Source organism: Suncus etruscus, chromosome 9 (assembly GCF_024139225.1).
Source record: "Suncus etruscus isolate mSunEtr1 chromosome 9, mSunEtr1.pri.cur, whole genome shotgun sequence".
NCBI lineage: Eukaryota > Metazoa > Chordata > Mammalia > Eulipotyphla > Soricidae > Suncus > Suncus etruscus.
Genome location: NC_064856.1, coordinates 21,920,603 through 21,935,872, shown reverse-complemented (window position 1 = coordinate 21,935,872; position 15,270 = coordinate 21,920,603). Strand labels below are relative to the sequence as shown.

At 42.2% G+C, this 15,270-nt stretch overlaps 1 protein-coding gene across 1 annotated transcript in view; it reads right to left on the bottom strand.

Moving 5' to 3' along the window:
* Window positions 1-7,186: 7,186 nt before the first annotated feature.
* The window catches only part of TOP1 (DNA topoisomerase I), a 119,592-nt gene continuing 111,508 nt past the window's right edge, over window positions 7,187-15,270 (bottom strand). The window contains exons 19-21 of the mRNA XM_049779170.1: window positions 11,048-11,142; window positions 10,327-10,476; window positions 7,187-8,511 (exon numbers count right to left, since the gene is read on the bottom strand). Of these exons, the coding sequence (XP_049635127.1) occupies window positions 8,409-8,511; window positions 10,327-10,476; window positions 11,048-11,142 (348 nt within the window). The 3' untranslated portion in view covers window positions 7,187-8,408. The remainder of the gene's footprint in view (window positions 8,512-10,326; window positions 10,477-11,047; window positions 11,143-15,270) is intronic.

The following is a 15,270-nucleotide window of genomic DNA, read 5'->3' as shown; positions in this document are numbered from 1 at the left end:
CCAGATGGAAATCTGAAGCATGGATTTTTTTTTTTTTTGTTGTTTGTTTGCTTTTGGTTTTTGGATCATACCCAGCAGCGCTCAGGGGTTTTCTACGGGGAGATGGAAAACAGGCAGGGAGTAATTGAGACACAAAGAAGACACAGATAAGATGTGTCAAAGATGAAGTTAAATTCCAGACCCAAGTTAAATTCAGCCTTTACCATAATAACATTCCTACCTGGTATAATTTCTGATTTTAGTTATTAAGTAACTTGGGTTTTTGAGAAGAAAACTGTGACAGAGGTTAGTGACAGAACTTTTCTGAGGGTGTGTCTTTGTCATCAACACTGTGGAAGAGGAAGGAAACAGGAGACACAGAGAAATTAAGTTGTAATGAAGGTCATGACAGCTGCAGCCAGTCCCCCAGGGAGCTGTCTGCTACATGGAGAAGGCCCAAACGTGCTGGGCTTCCATTGTTCCCATTCCCACCAGCCTTTGGTTGTGGCTGTCTTGGGATGTCTTTTTTGCCAGGCGATACTACTAAAGCTTACCACTCACCCCCAGAAGCTGGGGTAACAAGTGCTTCCCTGTGGGAGAATCTGAGTAGTACTATGTCCACCATAAGCATATTTTTATATATATATATATATAAATACATATATAAATATATATACAAATATATACATATTATATATATATGGACTAGGGCTGGAGCATATATTCTGCATGCATAAAAGCCAGATTCTAGGTCTCCCAAGCACTGTGTTGAGTAGCTCCTGAGCACTACTGTGAACCCCCCCCCCACCAAACAAAACAAAAATACTCATTGTATGTAACAATATCTTAGAATGTACTAAGGCATGTGCTATCTAACAGTATATACTCTACTGATACTGAGAATGAAATATGGTTGAGCTTCCTAATAACCACAGTAGAATCTCTTCTGGTAACTGATTCACTGGGGAGAAAAGTATGAAAGTTTATCATGTGGCCACAAATATGACAAACAGAAAAGGATTTTAATGATTACAGTAAATATTGATGCAGATCCCATTAATTCTTTTTTTTTTTTTTTGAGGGGGGGGGGGTCACACCCGGCAGTGCTCAGGGGTTCCTCCTGGCTCTATGCTCAGAAATCGTTCCTGGCAGGCTCAGGGACCATATGGGATGCTGGGATTCGAACCATCGACCTTCTGCATGCAAGGCTAACACTTTACCTCCATGCTATCTCTCCAGCCCCAGATCCCATTAATTCTTATAGGTATTTGTATAACTAGAGAAGGGAACTAGAACTTAACAAGAATTCAGAAAATCCCAGGCCACAAATATAGGATTTAACTTGAAATGTCTAATTTATTCTATGTGTAAAACCTTATCATTTTTCTTTAAACTGTTATTGGGGGGGTGAGGGCATTACATCTGGTGATGCTTAGAGGTTACTCCTAGCAGTGCTCAGGGGACATTCGGGATGCTGGGATTGGACCTGGATCAGCCATGTGCAAGGCAAGTGCCTTACCCCTGTACTGTCTCCTCAGCTCTAAACGATTTTTATAGTTTCTTCTATTAGATGCCTGACCAGCATCCTGGATTTGTGAGTCGGCCTACACCTCAGTGTACAAATATGCGTACTATGTTCACCTAACCTAATGCACCCTGAACCACACAACAGGTTGTACTCTGATGTGCCTTTTTTTTTGTTTTTGTGTCACACCCAGTGGTGCTCAGGGGTTACTCCTGACTCTATGCTCAGAAATTGCTCCTGGCAGGCACTGGTGACAGTACGGGATGCCGGGATTCGAACCACCGTCCTCCTGATCGCCTGCTTGCAAGGCAGATGCCCTACTACTGTGCTATCTCTCTGGCCCCCCTCACATGCCTTCTTCAGACAGGTATACTTCACTAGTGGGTGAGAAGGGCTGTGCCCTTGATAGCCATTGTACTTTCCTACTTTTCCCAAGGAACACTCCTAATGTCTGTTAGATATTTCATTTGTCTAACCTGTAAAACAGCCGAGTAGACCAAGCTTCCACTCCAGTAGTGGATACAGAAATGCAAACAACACTTGTCAGCATATGTGCTAAGGATCCCTGGGCATTAAGATGGGACATGGGGCCTCATCTATATCAGTAGATGGTTATGAAGGTAAACAGAGGCATCATGTGTATATCTAAAAGTATGGTGGCTCCTAATAAATCATTTGCATCATAGGATTACTCCAGGTGTTGTAACTTATGCAGTTAAAAAAAACATTTTTAGACATGTAGGATTCAAATGTCCATGTTTGTTACATATTTAAAACAAAGTATAAGTATTCTCCCTTATTATCATCTAATAGCTACTGGGGGGAGGGGTGTTACACCTGGCAGAGCTCAGAGGTAATAAATACTCCTGTCTCTATGCTCAGAAACCGCTCCTGGCAGGCTCAGGGGACCATGATGCCGGGATTCGAACCACCGTCCTTCTGCATGCCTTACCTCCATGCTATCTCTCCGCCCCCTAATAGCTAATTTTAACTGCATAAATTTTTTGATTTAGATGTAGTCTTCTTCATTAAAGCCATACTGTCTTTTGAGAGCATTTCTGAAAAATCAGTTTTGCTTATAAACACCCATATTTGGGGGAGCCACACCCAGTGATGCTCAGGATTCACTCCTAGCTCTGCACTGTCATCCCCAGGAGACCATATAGGATGCATGAGTTTCAGTGCAGATTAGTCATATGCAAAGCAAACGCCTATCTGTTGTACTTTCACTCTTGTCCATAGAACACCCATTTTAAGTGTAAAATTAGTTGAACTTTGACAAATGTACATCCTCATGTTCTATCTACCAAAAGCATTTCTGTCAACCCAGGTTAGAATTCTTTTTTTTTTTTTTTTTTTTGTGGTTTTTGGGTCACACCCGGCAGTGCTCAGGGGTTACTCCTGGCTTCATGCTCAGAAATTGCTCCTGGCAGGCACGGGGGACCATATGGGAAGCCGGGATTCGAACCGATGACCTTCTGCATGAAAGGCAAATGCCTTACCTCCATGCTATCTCTCCGGCCCCAGAATTCTTACTACCCTTTTACAAGTCTGTCTTCTGCCCAAATCCAGTAAATGTTAATCTACTTTTACATCACTATAGATTATTTTACTTATTGTAGAATGCTTTTCTCTGTTCAACATGTTTTTGACATTTATCCATGTTTCAAGTGCTAAGTCTGAATCATTGTGTGTTGCTATCACTAAAAATTATAACTTAAGTGTTTAACCTTGAGTTATTTAAAAGGGTTATGTATAACAATCTACAAAATCATCACTTATTTCAACCTTTTACAGAAAATTTCAAATGCATTTAAGTATAGAAAGGATTGCATAGTCTCCATGTGCCCATTATCAAGTTTTAATTACAAAGCAGAGACAACTCAAATCATAATTCCTTCCGTATTAACACAAAATCTCAAATTTACAGTTTTATTCACAAAGTTGTGCTTAGATTTTAAAATCATTTAACAGTATCATTATATAACCTAAAGCATGCCAGCACCTACCACTATTTAAAGTGACCTTTAAGAGACTTGTTTATATATAATACTTGGACTGTGAGAAATAATTACAAGTTTGTGGTAAATTTCTTTGCTGCCTTGTTTACTGATTTTGTAAGAGAACTACTTAGAAGATCCAAAACTAACTCAGCTGAGGTCATCTCAGGATAATGTTTTTCTCTCAAAAGTGCTTTTTGGTTCAAAACAACCACTGAAAGAGCATCCCAGAATATGAGGAATTTTGTATGAACTGAAGTCAGTCAACTTTTCTTTTTGGGACACATCCAACAGTGCTCAAGGTTTACTCCTGGTGATCCTGGCTTAGGGGAATCCGTGTCAGTCATGAGCAAGGCAAATACCCTACCTACTGTACTATTGCTTGGATCTCATCAATTTTCATAGCAGAAATAGGTTTGATTGTTTTGGGGCCACACCCTGTGATGCTCAGGGTTTATTCCTGGCTCTGTACTCAGGAATTACTTCTGGCAATACCTGGGGGGCGGGGTGGGGGGGGGCGCTTGGAGGGCTGGGATTCCAGGGATGAAACCTGGGTTGGCCAAGTGCAAGGTTAAGTGCCCTACCCTGTACTATCTGGCCCTCCAATTTTTTTTTTTTAAATAACGTTTCCTATGGGGAAAATACATTCATTGTGTGTGGTATTTTGGAGGCAATTTCAGTTGCTAATTTACTGACTGGAAGAATAAGGGCTATCTGAGGTTCTATAGTGGGGAAGAATAAATGGTGCTTTTCACTGAAAATGTTAGGGTATTAGTATGTATTGAGCTCTAGTTCAAGACTTGAGGTTGAAAAATATTAGAATCCCCACAGAGGCTCAGTTGACTGTTTCAGGAGCTCAGGAATCTAAGCTGGAGCTAGAGCGATAGGTGGTCCTCTTCACCTATGAATAAAATCAGGTAGGTCATTAGAAAAACATCACAACAGTTAAGGTCCTGATAGGAAAAGGAGTCAGAAGGTGGCATAAAAGCCAGAGAAATGCTCTAAGAAAACATTGGCACATCAAAGACTGGTGCTCAAAGAGCTCTCTAAACACCAAGCCAGGAGTATCTCCAAAATAGAACTTAAAGGTGCCACATATAGTAAAGTTCTATTTACATGACATACCCAGGAAAGACAAATGTCTAGGTACAGATTAGTGGAGGGGAGGTGTGCAAACATGAAAGAACTGAAATTGGGCCTGAAGGATCTTACTAGAATGAGTCTAATACTGATTAACAGGTATTAATATTTTGTATTCATGATGTATGCATTCAGTAGTTCCTAAGAACATTTTGCACCTGAGGACACAGCTGTTAACGCAATAATGTTCACTGACTAAGGTCTACGACTGAGGAGCAGAAACTAAGGTGAAATGGGAAGGAAGCTAGCTGTTGGTTGGAGGAATGACCAGTGGTTGATGACTCACTCCAAGTGCTTGTTTGTGCAGTGTGGATTTGGGGATGGGTTGGTGGCTCAAAGTTGAGATTTCTTTTTCCGTTACAAAATGTGTCAGAGGTCTCAAGTAGATTTGAGAAAAGGAAGACAGGATTTGCTGACCAGATGTGAAGGGTGAGAGAGGGCAAAGCACCAATATGTCTAGATTAGGTAAGTCATTTGCCTATGCCTGCAGCTACAGATTTGTATGAGACATTACTAGAACTTAAAAATTATACTTAGACATATTTTGCTTTTGCTGTATGACATACATACTATTCTAAGGCAAGCATGAATAAAATTGTAAAAAAAAAGATAGTAGAGTAGGATGCTTGCCTTACATTGGCTAACCTCGGTTCAATTCTCCATGGCACCCTGCATTCCTCACCACCACCCCAAAGCCCAACCAGGATGACCCCTGAGCAGAGGCAGTATAGAGAACCTCTAGTATAAGCCCAGAACAAAACAAAAAACAGGGGAGGTCTGATGGGCTGGAGCCCCAGGTCCCTTAATTTTGCTGAAGTGAAAGCAGATAAGAGACTAGGTGAAGAGTGGGTCTCCTCTTGACTATTCCACTATCCTTTAAGGCCATGGTCCATATTCAGCCTTAGCTCTATTTGGCCTCTTCCCTCAATACAGGTGAGCTTGCTCCCTCCTAGCCTACTGCCATCATATAGAAGCCACTCATAACCATTTGTCCACATGGAGCTCTCTTCTACCTGCTTCAAAACCTCCTGGAAAGGTTAAGCCCAGATTCCTGCTCATTAGCAAGGTCTTCCTGTAATACCTCCTCATTTCAAGGTGGTAATTGAGAATGGTCTCCTAATTGAGGTATATTCTGGCTTGAGTTTTTGTCACATAACCATGAGCTATAGTGTATGGATTGGCTGTGTACTGGATGAGTCCCTCTGTTGATATTCCTTATTATCAAATACCTTAACATAAGACTGAAAACATATGACCACATTCTGCTGTTCCAAAGCAGTGATAGAACCATTACCTCCTTTATTTCCTGTGGCAAATGTGAACAGAGTACAGAAATAGACTGAGGCCAGAGGCTTAGTACAGGGGTTAAGGCGCATTGCGCATGCAGTTGACCTGAGTTCAGTACTTGTCACTCGAGCCCACTAGGAGTATCCCCGAGAACCACCAAGCATGTTCCAGCCCATATCCCTCCCTGAATAAAATGAGGACTGGCAGGGTTCTCTGCAATGGGCCGGATACCATCCTTATCTCCAGTCCCAGCAAGTTCAGATCAGAAGATGGTTCTTTGCCCAAAATACAGATGCCCTATACTAGCAAGCTAGAGGGTTCAGGGTTACAGGAATAGTTCTGATCTCTATTGTCTTCCTGCTTCATTAGACTGGAGATGTTACCCCATCACCCTACTCTCAGATTTCAAGGGAATAATCTAAGGAAGGAAGCTTTAATATCTGATTAAGCTAGGATTAGTGGTGTTCCAGCTGCCAAGGCCACAACTGGTAGTATTTGGAGGAAAATCATAACTTACTGTGGCTCTACTACTTGAATCACATTCGTAGCCCATGAAGAGGAAAGATGTAGGAATTTTAATACAAGAACTGACAACAAACCATGCCCTTATTCAAATTCAGGTCGACATCTGCATCCCAATTAATAGTGGGTTTTGGGGCAATGCTCATCATTCCTGCCACCCTGACTGTAAACTCAGTTACCAGTCAGTACCAGATGAAAAACACTGCAAAAGTTCTGCCTCGGTGCCAGAGATAGCACAGCAGTAGGGCATTGGCCTTGCACGTGGCCGATCCAGTAGAGATGGTGGTTCGAATCTCGACATCCCATATGGTTGCCCGAGCCTGCCAGGAGCAATTCCTGAGCGCAGAGCCAAGAGTAATCCCTGAGCACTGCTGGGTATGACCCAAAAACCAAAACCAACCCCCCCCCAAAAAATGAGGGGGGGGAAGAAAAAGAAAAAAAAGTTCTGCGTCCTAAAACACCCTACTTGCCTGGCTTAATATTACCCACACACTTCTAATACTTTTCTTCCAACCAGACAGTTTTTGTGGATTTTCTGCACCCTCCCATATTTCCTAGACATGCCTCTATATTGACTTTGATTCTCTGACACATACCAGATAAAGACCCATCTGCCAGCTCCTGGAGAGGCAACAACCCTTGTTCACCTGAAGTCAGATCACATCCGTAAAGTGTCAGCCACAAATCCCCACTATGGCCTGCGACTCTGAGTAACAAAAAGGCAGAGACTAAATTTCCGTTAAGTTGTAGGAATTTATTTTAAATAACCTACAGTTGATTAAAAGGGAATTCATGATAAAAATAGAAGATACTTGAGGAAAGATGTGGGAAATTGACTCTGCACACACACTAAACTAACAATGTCTCTAACCTAATGATCATAGCAAAAGTGTCTTCACATTAAAATTCTGCTTTTGTGTCCCCCCCCCCCTTTTTTACACAATTACAAAAGAAAAAAAAAAATAAAAGCCCTAAAATCTTGATTATTTTTCTCCTTTTTGGGACCAAATACTCAATTTCCTCTGTATTTACTGACCCGTGGAACTTGCTTTATACATTTTTTTCAAGTGGAAGATGGGGTTTGAAAAAAAAAAAGATGGTTACTGGAAGGGTACAGAGAATGCTCAGAACAAAGAATGATGGAAAAATGGTTTCAGTCACTGATTATTTCATTATCCATATACTCACTCAACCGTCATCCCTCCCCAGCCCCAATCTACACGATCTTTAAGATCAAGAAAAAGGTTTAAATATTTTAAAATAATTAAAAAGAAATAAAAATTCACATTTAAAAAGGAACACTCAAGTCAGGAAATATTTTCCCATCATGCTTTTCTGTGAACAGGTGTCTGAACCAAAAACACTGCCAATGTCACAACTGCTTCAAGTTTAATGAAAATTGATTCCAATGACAATAGATAGTGAAAACTCTAACAGGTGCGCTGGGTTTCTGTTCTACTTAATTTTAAATTCCTGAAATGGGGGAGGGTGGGGAAGTTTAGGAATTCATTTCTATTAAAATATAGAAGTTATTGCAAAACCCTAACTGTAAAAACGCACCAATATAATCGGACTTTGTATACAGTAGCTATGAATCCAAATGCTTCAGTGAAACAGTGAATTTGCCTGGCAGAACACTTGACAAATTCCCATCCACTTGCCCTCCTTGGAAAAAAAAACAAAAACAAACGAACTAAAAAACCAAAATAAAAATTCAAAACAAATCATACAGCTAGAATTTTGATATTTGAAATATTTTTAAATAAGTTGTCCATAGGACAACTGGCTCAGCTCTCCCTTATAATATCTCCAGGTTTATCTTTTCGCAAAGATGTTGGTTTGTTAAGACTTGCTGCCTCTATCCCTCAGGTCTGAGGGCAAGAGAGGCTCACAGTTTATCCATCTTTCTCAAACCACACTGTTCCTTTCCACAGGACCCTGCCCCTCAAGACTGGCTAAAACTCGTAGTCCTCATCAGCCATGTCAATAGCCCAGGCAAATTTCTCCCGCTGGGTTTTGTTGTAAATTTTCTCAATTGGAATCCCCCACTTCTTGCACCTGTGAACAAGAAAAAAGAATGAAGATTAATATGATCCAGGGAACAAAGGTCTAGATCTGACACTAGTGGTGCTCAGATGGACTGCCTTCACACAGATCTTTTGTCAACATTCTTTTGACATTGTTAAATGAATTAGCATTATTCCAGATCATATTCTCAGAGTTTATATTCAACCCATTTCAAGAATGACCTCTAAAGTAGGTGTTTTATTAAAGATGTACAGAAAAGAAGTGATGACAAGTCAGCAAGATGGCACAAGTGATAAGGTTCTTGCCTTACAGATAACTGAACCCCAGTCTGATCCCATTAGTGATCACTCTTTTTTGGGGGCGTGGAGGAGTTTGGGCCACACCCGGTGATGCTCAGGGGTCACTCCTGGCTTGGGGGACTATATGGGACGCTGGGGGTCTGTCCTGGGTCAGCCGCATGCAAGGCAAATGCTCTACTGTTGCAACATCGCTCAGGCCCCTAGGGATCACTCTTAAGCAGAGCTAGGAATATTGCCTAGCAAAATTTCCCCTTATCCAAAGCCACAAAAGGCAGAGATTTCAGTAGCAAGTGAGCATCTGAAAGCAGAACCCAAACAGGCTGATTCTAAGCTCTAAACCATTGCACAACATTGTGCTTATGCTAAAACCTCTATAAAGCAAAAGGAACCACTGGCCTGCAGGTGTCACAGGAGTTAATTCTCAAGGCTAAGCCAATAAACTTTTCCCAAGAGGCACTTAATTTTGGATTTTATTTTATGACTGTATGTATAAATGAGAGCAGGGAGGAAAGAGGTGGGACAAATTACAAAATCTACTTGCCTCTTTGTCGGTTGTTTAGCTCTATATTCTCATTTTAATTTTTTTGTTTTTGTTTTTTTTTTTGGGCCACACCCGGCGTTGCTCAGGGGTTACTCCTGGCTGTCTGCTCAGACATAGCTCCTGGCAGGCACAGGGGACCATATGGGACACCGGGATTCGAACCAACCACCTTTGGTCCTGGATCGGCTGCTTGCAAGGCAAACACCACTGTGCTATCTCTCCGGGCCCTCATTTTAATTTTTAATAATTTATTTTTGTTTTGGTTTTTGGGCTATACTTGGTGGTGCTCAGGGACCATATGGGGTACTGGGATCAGATCCAGGTTGACTGCATGTAAGGCAAGCGCCCTACCCACTGTACTATTACTCTGATCCCCTTTAATAGAATTTTATTTTAAAAGTTTTGTTGGAGTTGGAGAGATTGCACAGCGGTAGGACGTTGGTCTTGCAAGTGACCAACCCAGGACCAATGTTGGTTCGAATCCTGGCATCCCATATGGTCCCTCATGCCTGCCAGGAGCAATTTCTGAGCACAGAAACAGGAATAACCACTGAGCACCACTCGGTGTGGCCAGTCAATATGCACAATAGATAAGTACTCAGCTCTAAGAAAAGATAAGAAACATTATCAGTAACAGTATTGAACTCAGTGTTTCCAAAGAAAAAAGCACCGCCGGGTGTGGCCCAAAAACCAAAAAAAAAAAAAAAAACCAAACAAACAAACAAACAAAAAACTAAAGAACAGAACTGGAATGTGGTAAGGCATTTGCCTTGCATGCAGAAGGATGTTGGTTTGAATCCTGGCACCCCATATGGTTTCCCCACCAAGTCTGCCGGGGGCAATTTCTGCATGTAGAGCCAGGAGTAAACCCCTGAGCGCTGCTGGGTGTGACCAAAATCAAAACAAAACAAAACAGAAAGAACTGGAATGTGAAGGCTGGTGAAGTCTCAGAATTCCCATATCAAGTTTCTCAAGCAGAAACATGAGCAAGTACTCAATCCTTACCAAGCTACTGAGATCCTAGGGTCCAGATAATTGAGTTTTGAGGTCCCCAAGGCAATTTGCTTATTTTCTTCTCGGTCTGTGGCTTGAACTTCAAGCTTCATTAATTGTTCCTCCAGTCTCTGCACAGCCTTCTTTTTTGACTCTACCACCCTAAAAAGAACAGCAGTCATCAGAACCAGGCCAGCTCTATGTGCATGAGAGCTGCAACCCCACCTACCATGTTAGACTTTGGGGGCTCCGAGAAGTAGCATAAAAGTCCCAAGAACAGGCCACAGTGATAGCACAATGTTTAAGAACTTGCCATGCATGCGGCCGACCTGAGATCGATCCTCAGCATTCCATATGGTCCCCCGAGCATCACTAAGAGTGATACCAAAGTGCAGAGCCAGGACTAACCCCTGAGCACTGCCGGGTGTGACCCAAAAGCAAACAAAAAAGTCCCAAGAACAGGGAGGGGCATAGCAAAGGTACAGTTGGTAGATGTTGCTTTCCATGCAAATGACTCAGGTTTGATCCCTAATATCCTGTATAGTCCCTTTGACCCTTCCAGAAAATATCTCTTAGCACAGAGTAATAACCATGAGCACAAATAAACAAGCCCCCAAAGTACAGAAATTTTTCCAAAAGAAAAAGTGGGATTTTTTCTTTCTAGAGAAGTGAGGACCCTCTGGCTTTTTCTCATTACTACCTCCCACACCTCTACAGAGCATTTGGCACATACTTCTTGGTCTTTGCATCCTTCATGACCTTGGCATCAGCCTTAGCACTCTTCAGATCTCTCCGAGCATCTGCTAGCTGGTCCTTCTTAGCATCAATCTGGATGGGAAGAACAAAAGAATTAAGAAGCTAGGGATACATATCTTCCTCATGTTTTGAGGTACTTTTCATCCTAGCACTACCCTGCCCCAAAGCAAAGAAACTAAGTAAGTATAGAAACCAAATAAAGGTGTGGCTCAGTTAAAGATCATTGCATGAGTGAAGCCATGGGTTCAATTCTAGCACCAAAAAAAGGGGGGTGGGGTGCTGTGAGAAAAACCTTGTGATTAAAAGCCAACAACAACAACAAAACATTTTCCCCACTTTTCTTTCTTTGCTTCTCCTCTCCCCCAAGAGAATGGGGTTGGGGAAAGAGAAAGGCTCTATCAGAGAAATGAAACCTTGAAATATGTCTCTACCAAGCAAATTAGCTCTCTGGTATGCCGAAACATATACTTAACATGCAAGAGACCCAAGTTTGACCTCAGTACCTCATGTTTCCCAAGCACCAAACTGTCAGTAGCCTGAGCACTGAGGGGTGTGGCTCAACAAACAAGAAAAAAACAAACCCAGTGTAGTGTCCTCAGAAAATGTACAGTAATTACTGAATTCAACTGCTATTTGTCCGTTTATGTCCGTTAGTGACATTTTGGGCCACACCTGGTGGCACTCGGGTTACTCCTGGCAGGCAGCGGGACAACCTGGGATGCTGGGATTTGAACCACTGTCCATCCTGGATCTGCTGCTTGCAGGCAAATGCCATACCGCTGTGCTATCTCTCTGGCCCTAATACGAGCTATTTCAAGGTAGTCACTCAGGGGCCCCATAGTGAGGAAATTCCAAAAGGGACTTGGAATGTGAATGCTCTTATTTCCATCAATAAGCACACTGGCTTAGACACCTGAAGTCTTTTTTTTTTTTTTTTTTTTTGGTTTTTGGGCCACACTTGGTAGCGCTCAGGGGTTTCTCCTGGCTCTACACTCAGAAATTGCTCCTGGTAGGCTTGGGGGACCATATGGGATGCCAGGATTCGAACCACCATAGTTCTGCATGCAAGGCAAACGCCCTACCTCCACACTATCTCTCAGGCCCACCAGAAGTCTTTTAGACAGATGAAAAATATAATTACAAGAAACACACTATGGGCCCGGAGAGATAGCACAGCGGTGTTTGCCTTGCAAGCAGCCGATCCAGGACCAAAGGTGGTTGGTTCGAATCCCGGTGTCCCATATGGTCCCCGTGCCTGCCAGGAGCTATTTCTGAGCACACAGCCAGGAGTAACCCCTGAGCACTGCCGGGTGTAACCCAAAAACCAAAAACCAAAAAAAAAAAAAAAAAGAAACACACTATGAATCCATAAAGCTACTGAGCAAGGGCAGCTCATTCTTCAGACTTTACCAACATGCCAGGAAGGAGCTGCCAACTTCTCAAGAACACAGAACTGTGCTAGGGATGTGGCTCAGCAGGAGAGCACTTGTCTTCTAAGGGTATAAAGCTTTGAGTTTGATTCCTGGCACACACCACCACCTCCACCCCCCCATAGCACAGCACTAAAGAGAATATTTAAATGACTAAATAATGGTCAGGAAGTCAATTGATCTATTCCAGACCAATTCATAACATGGTCTGGTTTTGGCATTCTGAGACAGGAAGGAAATTACTGCAGTTTTCACTCAAAAACAAAGGATTGCTAATATTTTTAGCCATAGCGCCTTTTCCAAATGAAACTTCATGAAATCCCATGTCTACACAAAGAAAGGACAAGCGCGGCCTGGCCTATTTTGCTTGATAGAATTATGGAAGCACCTCTGGAAAATCCAAGTAATTAGTTCCTGTTACTAGCAGTGGGCAACATGAAGTTACTGCCCAAATCAGTTACTCATATTACGAGGGAGAATCAAGGGAACCCCAGAGCAAATACATGCCTAACTCACTCACTTTGCACTGATGCTTAGCGACTAGCATTGTCTTGTTAGATAAACACACAGCTCAGGATTGGAAACAGAGGCCATCATTGTGAAAGAACAATTCAATGCATTTTTACTACAAATGGCTTACTTCCAACAGCCATGTTTTGTCAAACTAAGGGAAATGATTCTTACACAAAAGCAGAACAGACTCCTAGCAGCTTCTTCCTAAGACTAGAAATGCAGTTAAGTCACTTTTTTTTTTATATTTTTTATTTAAGTAACATGATCATAGTTGGGTTACAGTCACAAACAGAACACCCCCCTTCACCAGTGTAACATTCCCTCTCCCCCTTCCCAGCCCCTGCTTGTATTCGAGACAGGCATTCTACTACAGTTATTTGTTAAGTTCAGTAAATTGTAATTTTTTTTTCCTTAAAGGGTAAGAGTAAAAAAATATAGTAAAGTTGTGATAGTGGCAATCACCATGGTTTGTATAGGTCCAGAAAAATGGGGAAAATGGAAAAAAATCCTTGACCTGATTACAAAGGCCTCACCCCAGAAGTTTATTGGCATAAGATCGACTCTGGGTTCTAGGCATACCAGTCTGTCAAACCAGAGTCATTCTCCGTGGTCCCGGTGAAACTTTTTCACACTTTAGCTATTGTTGGTCTCAGATTCTTATATTTAAAGATTCTGGATTCTGTGCATTCTTTCAGTGATGTCAGGTTGATGTGGAACATCCTCTAGTTTCAGCATACCATTAAATGCGGAGCGATCTGTCCTGCAAGCAGACTGTTGCTGAGTCTGGGTGTTGGGAGCACTCTTTGGAGTAAGTCAATGCCAAAGCAGTGGTAGGTCTTCTCTGGTAGAGGCTTGGATCCTGGTAATGTTATAGACAATTGTGGTTGTTTCCATAGATGGTATCCATTGTTCAGGTGTGTGTGGGCGATGCCCATTCTTCTGAGGCCTGAACTAAATCATTATGCCAATGTTCAGGGTATAAGGCCTAATTGCATTATCAAGTTTGTGTTCCCATCTCTATTAGATAAGAACTTGTTTGCATATGTATTATTTTCCCATGTTAATGTGCCTATGCAAAAGAGAAGCAATGCCAAAAGATATTGTTGGTGCATCTGGGGGCTGACAAAGTCCAACATTCCCCGTAACTTGGTTCAAACATGAAATCTATACAGCAATGTTCTTCTACCAATATTGCTTATAAAACAGATATCAAAGGGGGAAAAAAATCAAACAATCGGGGCCGGCGAGGTGGCGCTAGAGGTAAGGTGTCTGCCTTACAAGCGCTAGCCAAGGAAAGGACCACGGTTCGATCCCCCGGTGTCCCATATGGTCCCCCCAAGCCAGGGGCAATTTCTGAGCGCGTAGCCAGGAGTAACCCCTGAGCATCTAACGGGTGTGGCCCGAAAAACCAAAAAAAAAAAAAAAAAAATCAAACAATCAAATAACAAAATTGTCACTATATGAGGATGTTTGAAAAGAGTTATAGATGTTAAGGGAATACATCTGAGATATACAAAGGAGATACATGTGTCCCTTTTATGTTTTAGAAATAGTCAAGAGGGAGGGTGTCGTTTCTGAGACACCACTTTGGCCTGTGATTTGGACAAGTGAAGAGCACATGGATTCATGTCCTCCCCGTGTTGCCTGCTGAAGCTTCCAACTCCCCGAGAGGCATTTGCTTCCTAATTGCTGGAAGTTGGAAGTTCCCTTGCAGGAACTTGGAAGCCTGAAGTCACTTTCTTTTACCCATTTCTATAAATGCTAGATTGTAGGCTATGTTAAGTTCTCAAGGCATCAAAGACTCCATTGAGTCATTTCACAAACAGGGGTGTGTGTTTGCTTTGTGGGAACACAGGAGAGAGTTCCTGGGTTTGGAGGCAGCTTGTTAGCAAGCAGCCTAAGCTGCCTCAACAGTGATTCCATGGGGCCGGAGATAGCATGGAGGTAAGGTGTTTGCCTTTCATGCAGGAGGTCATCAGTTCAAATCCTGGCGTCCCATATGGTCCCCCGTGCCTGCCAGGAGCAATTTCTGAGCCTGGAGCCAGTAATAACCAGAGCACTGCCGGGTGTGACCCAAAAACCACAAAAAACAAACAAACAAATAAAAGAAAAAAAAAAACAGTGATTCCAGAGTGTGAGATCAACAAAAAATCCCACTCATTTTCTAGGGAACAGTCTCGAATTAGTAAACAACAACCAAATATCCATGCTTTTTTTGGGAGCTGGGAATCTGACAAGAACAAATGATGCCAAGTGA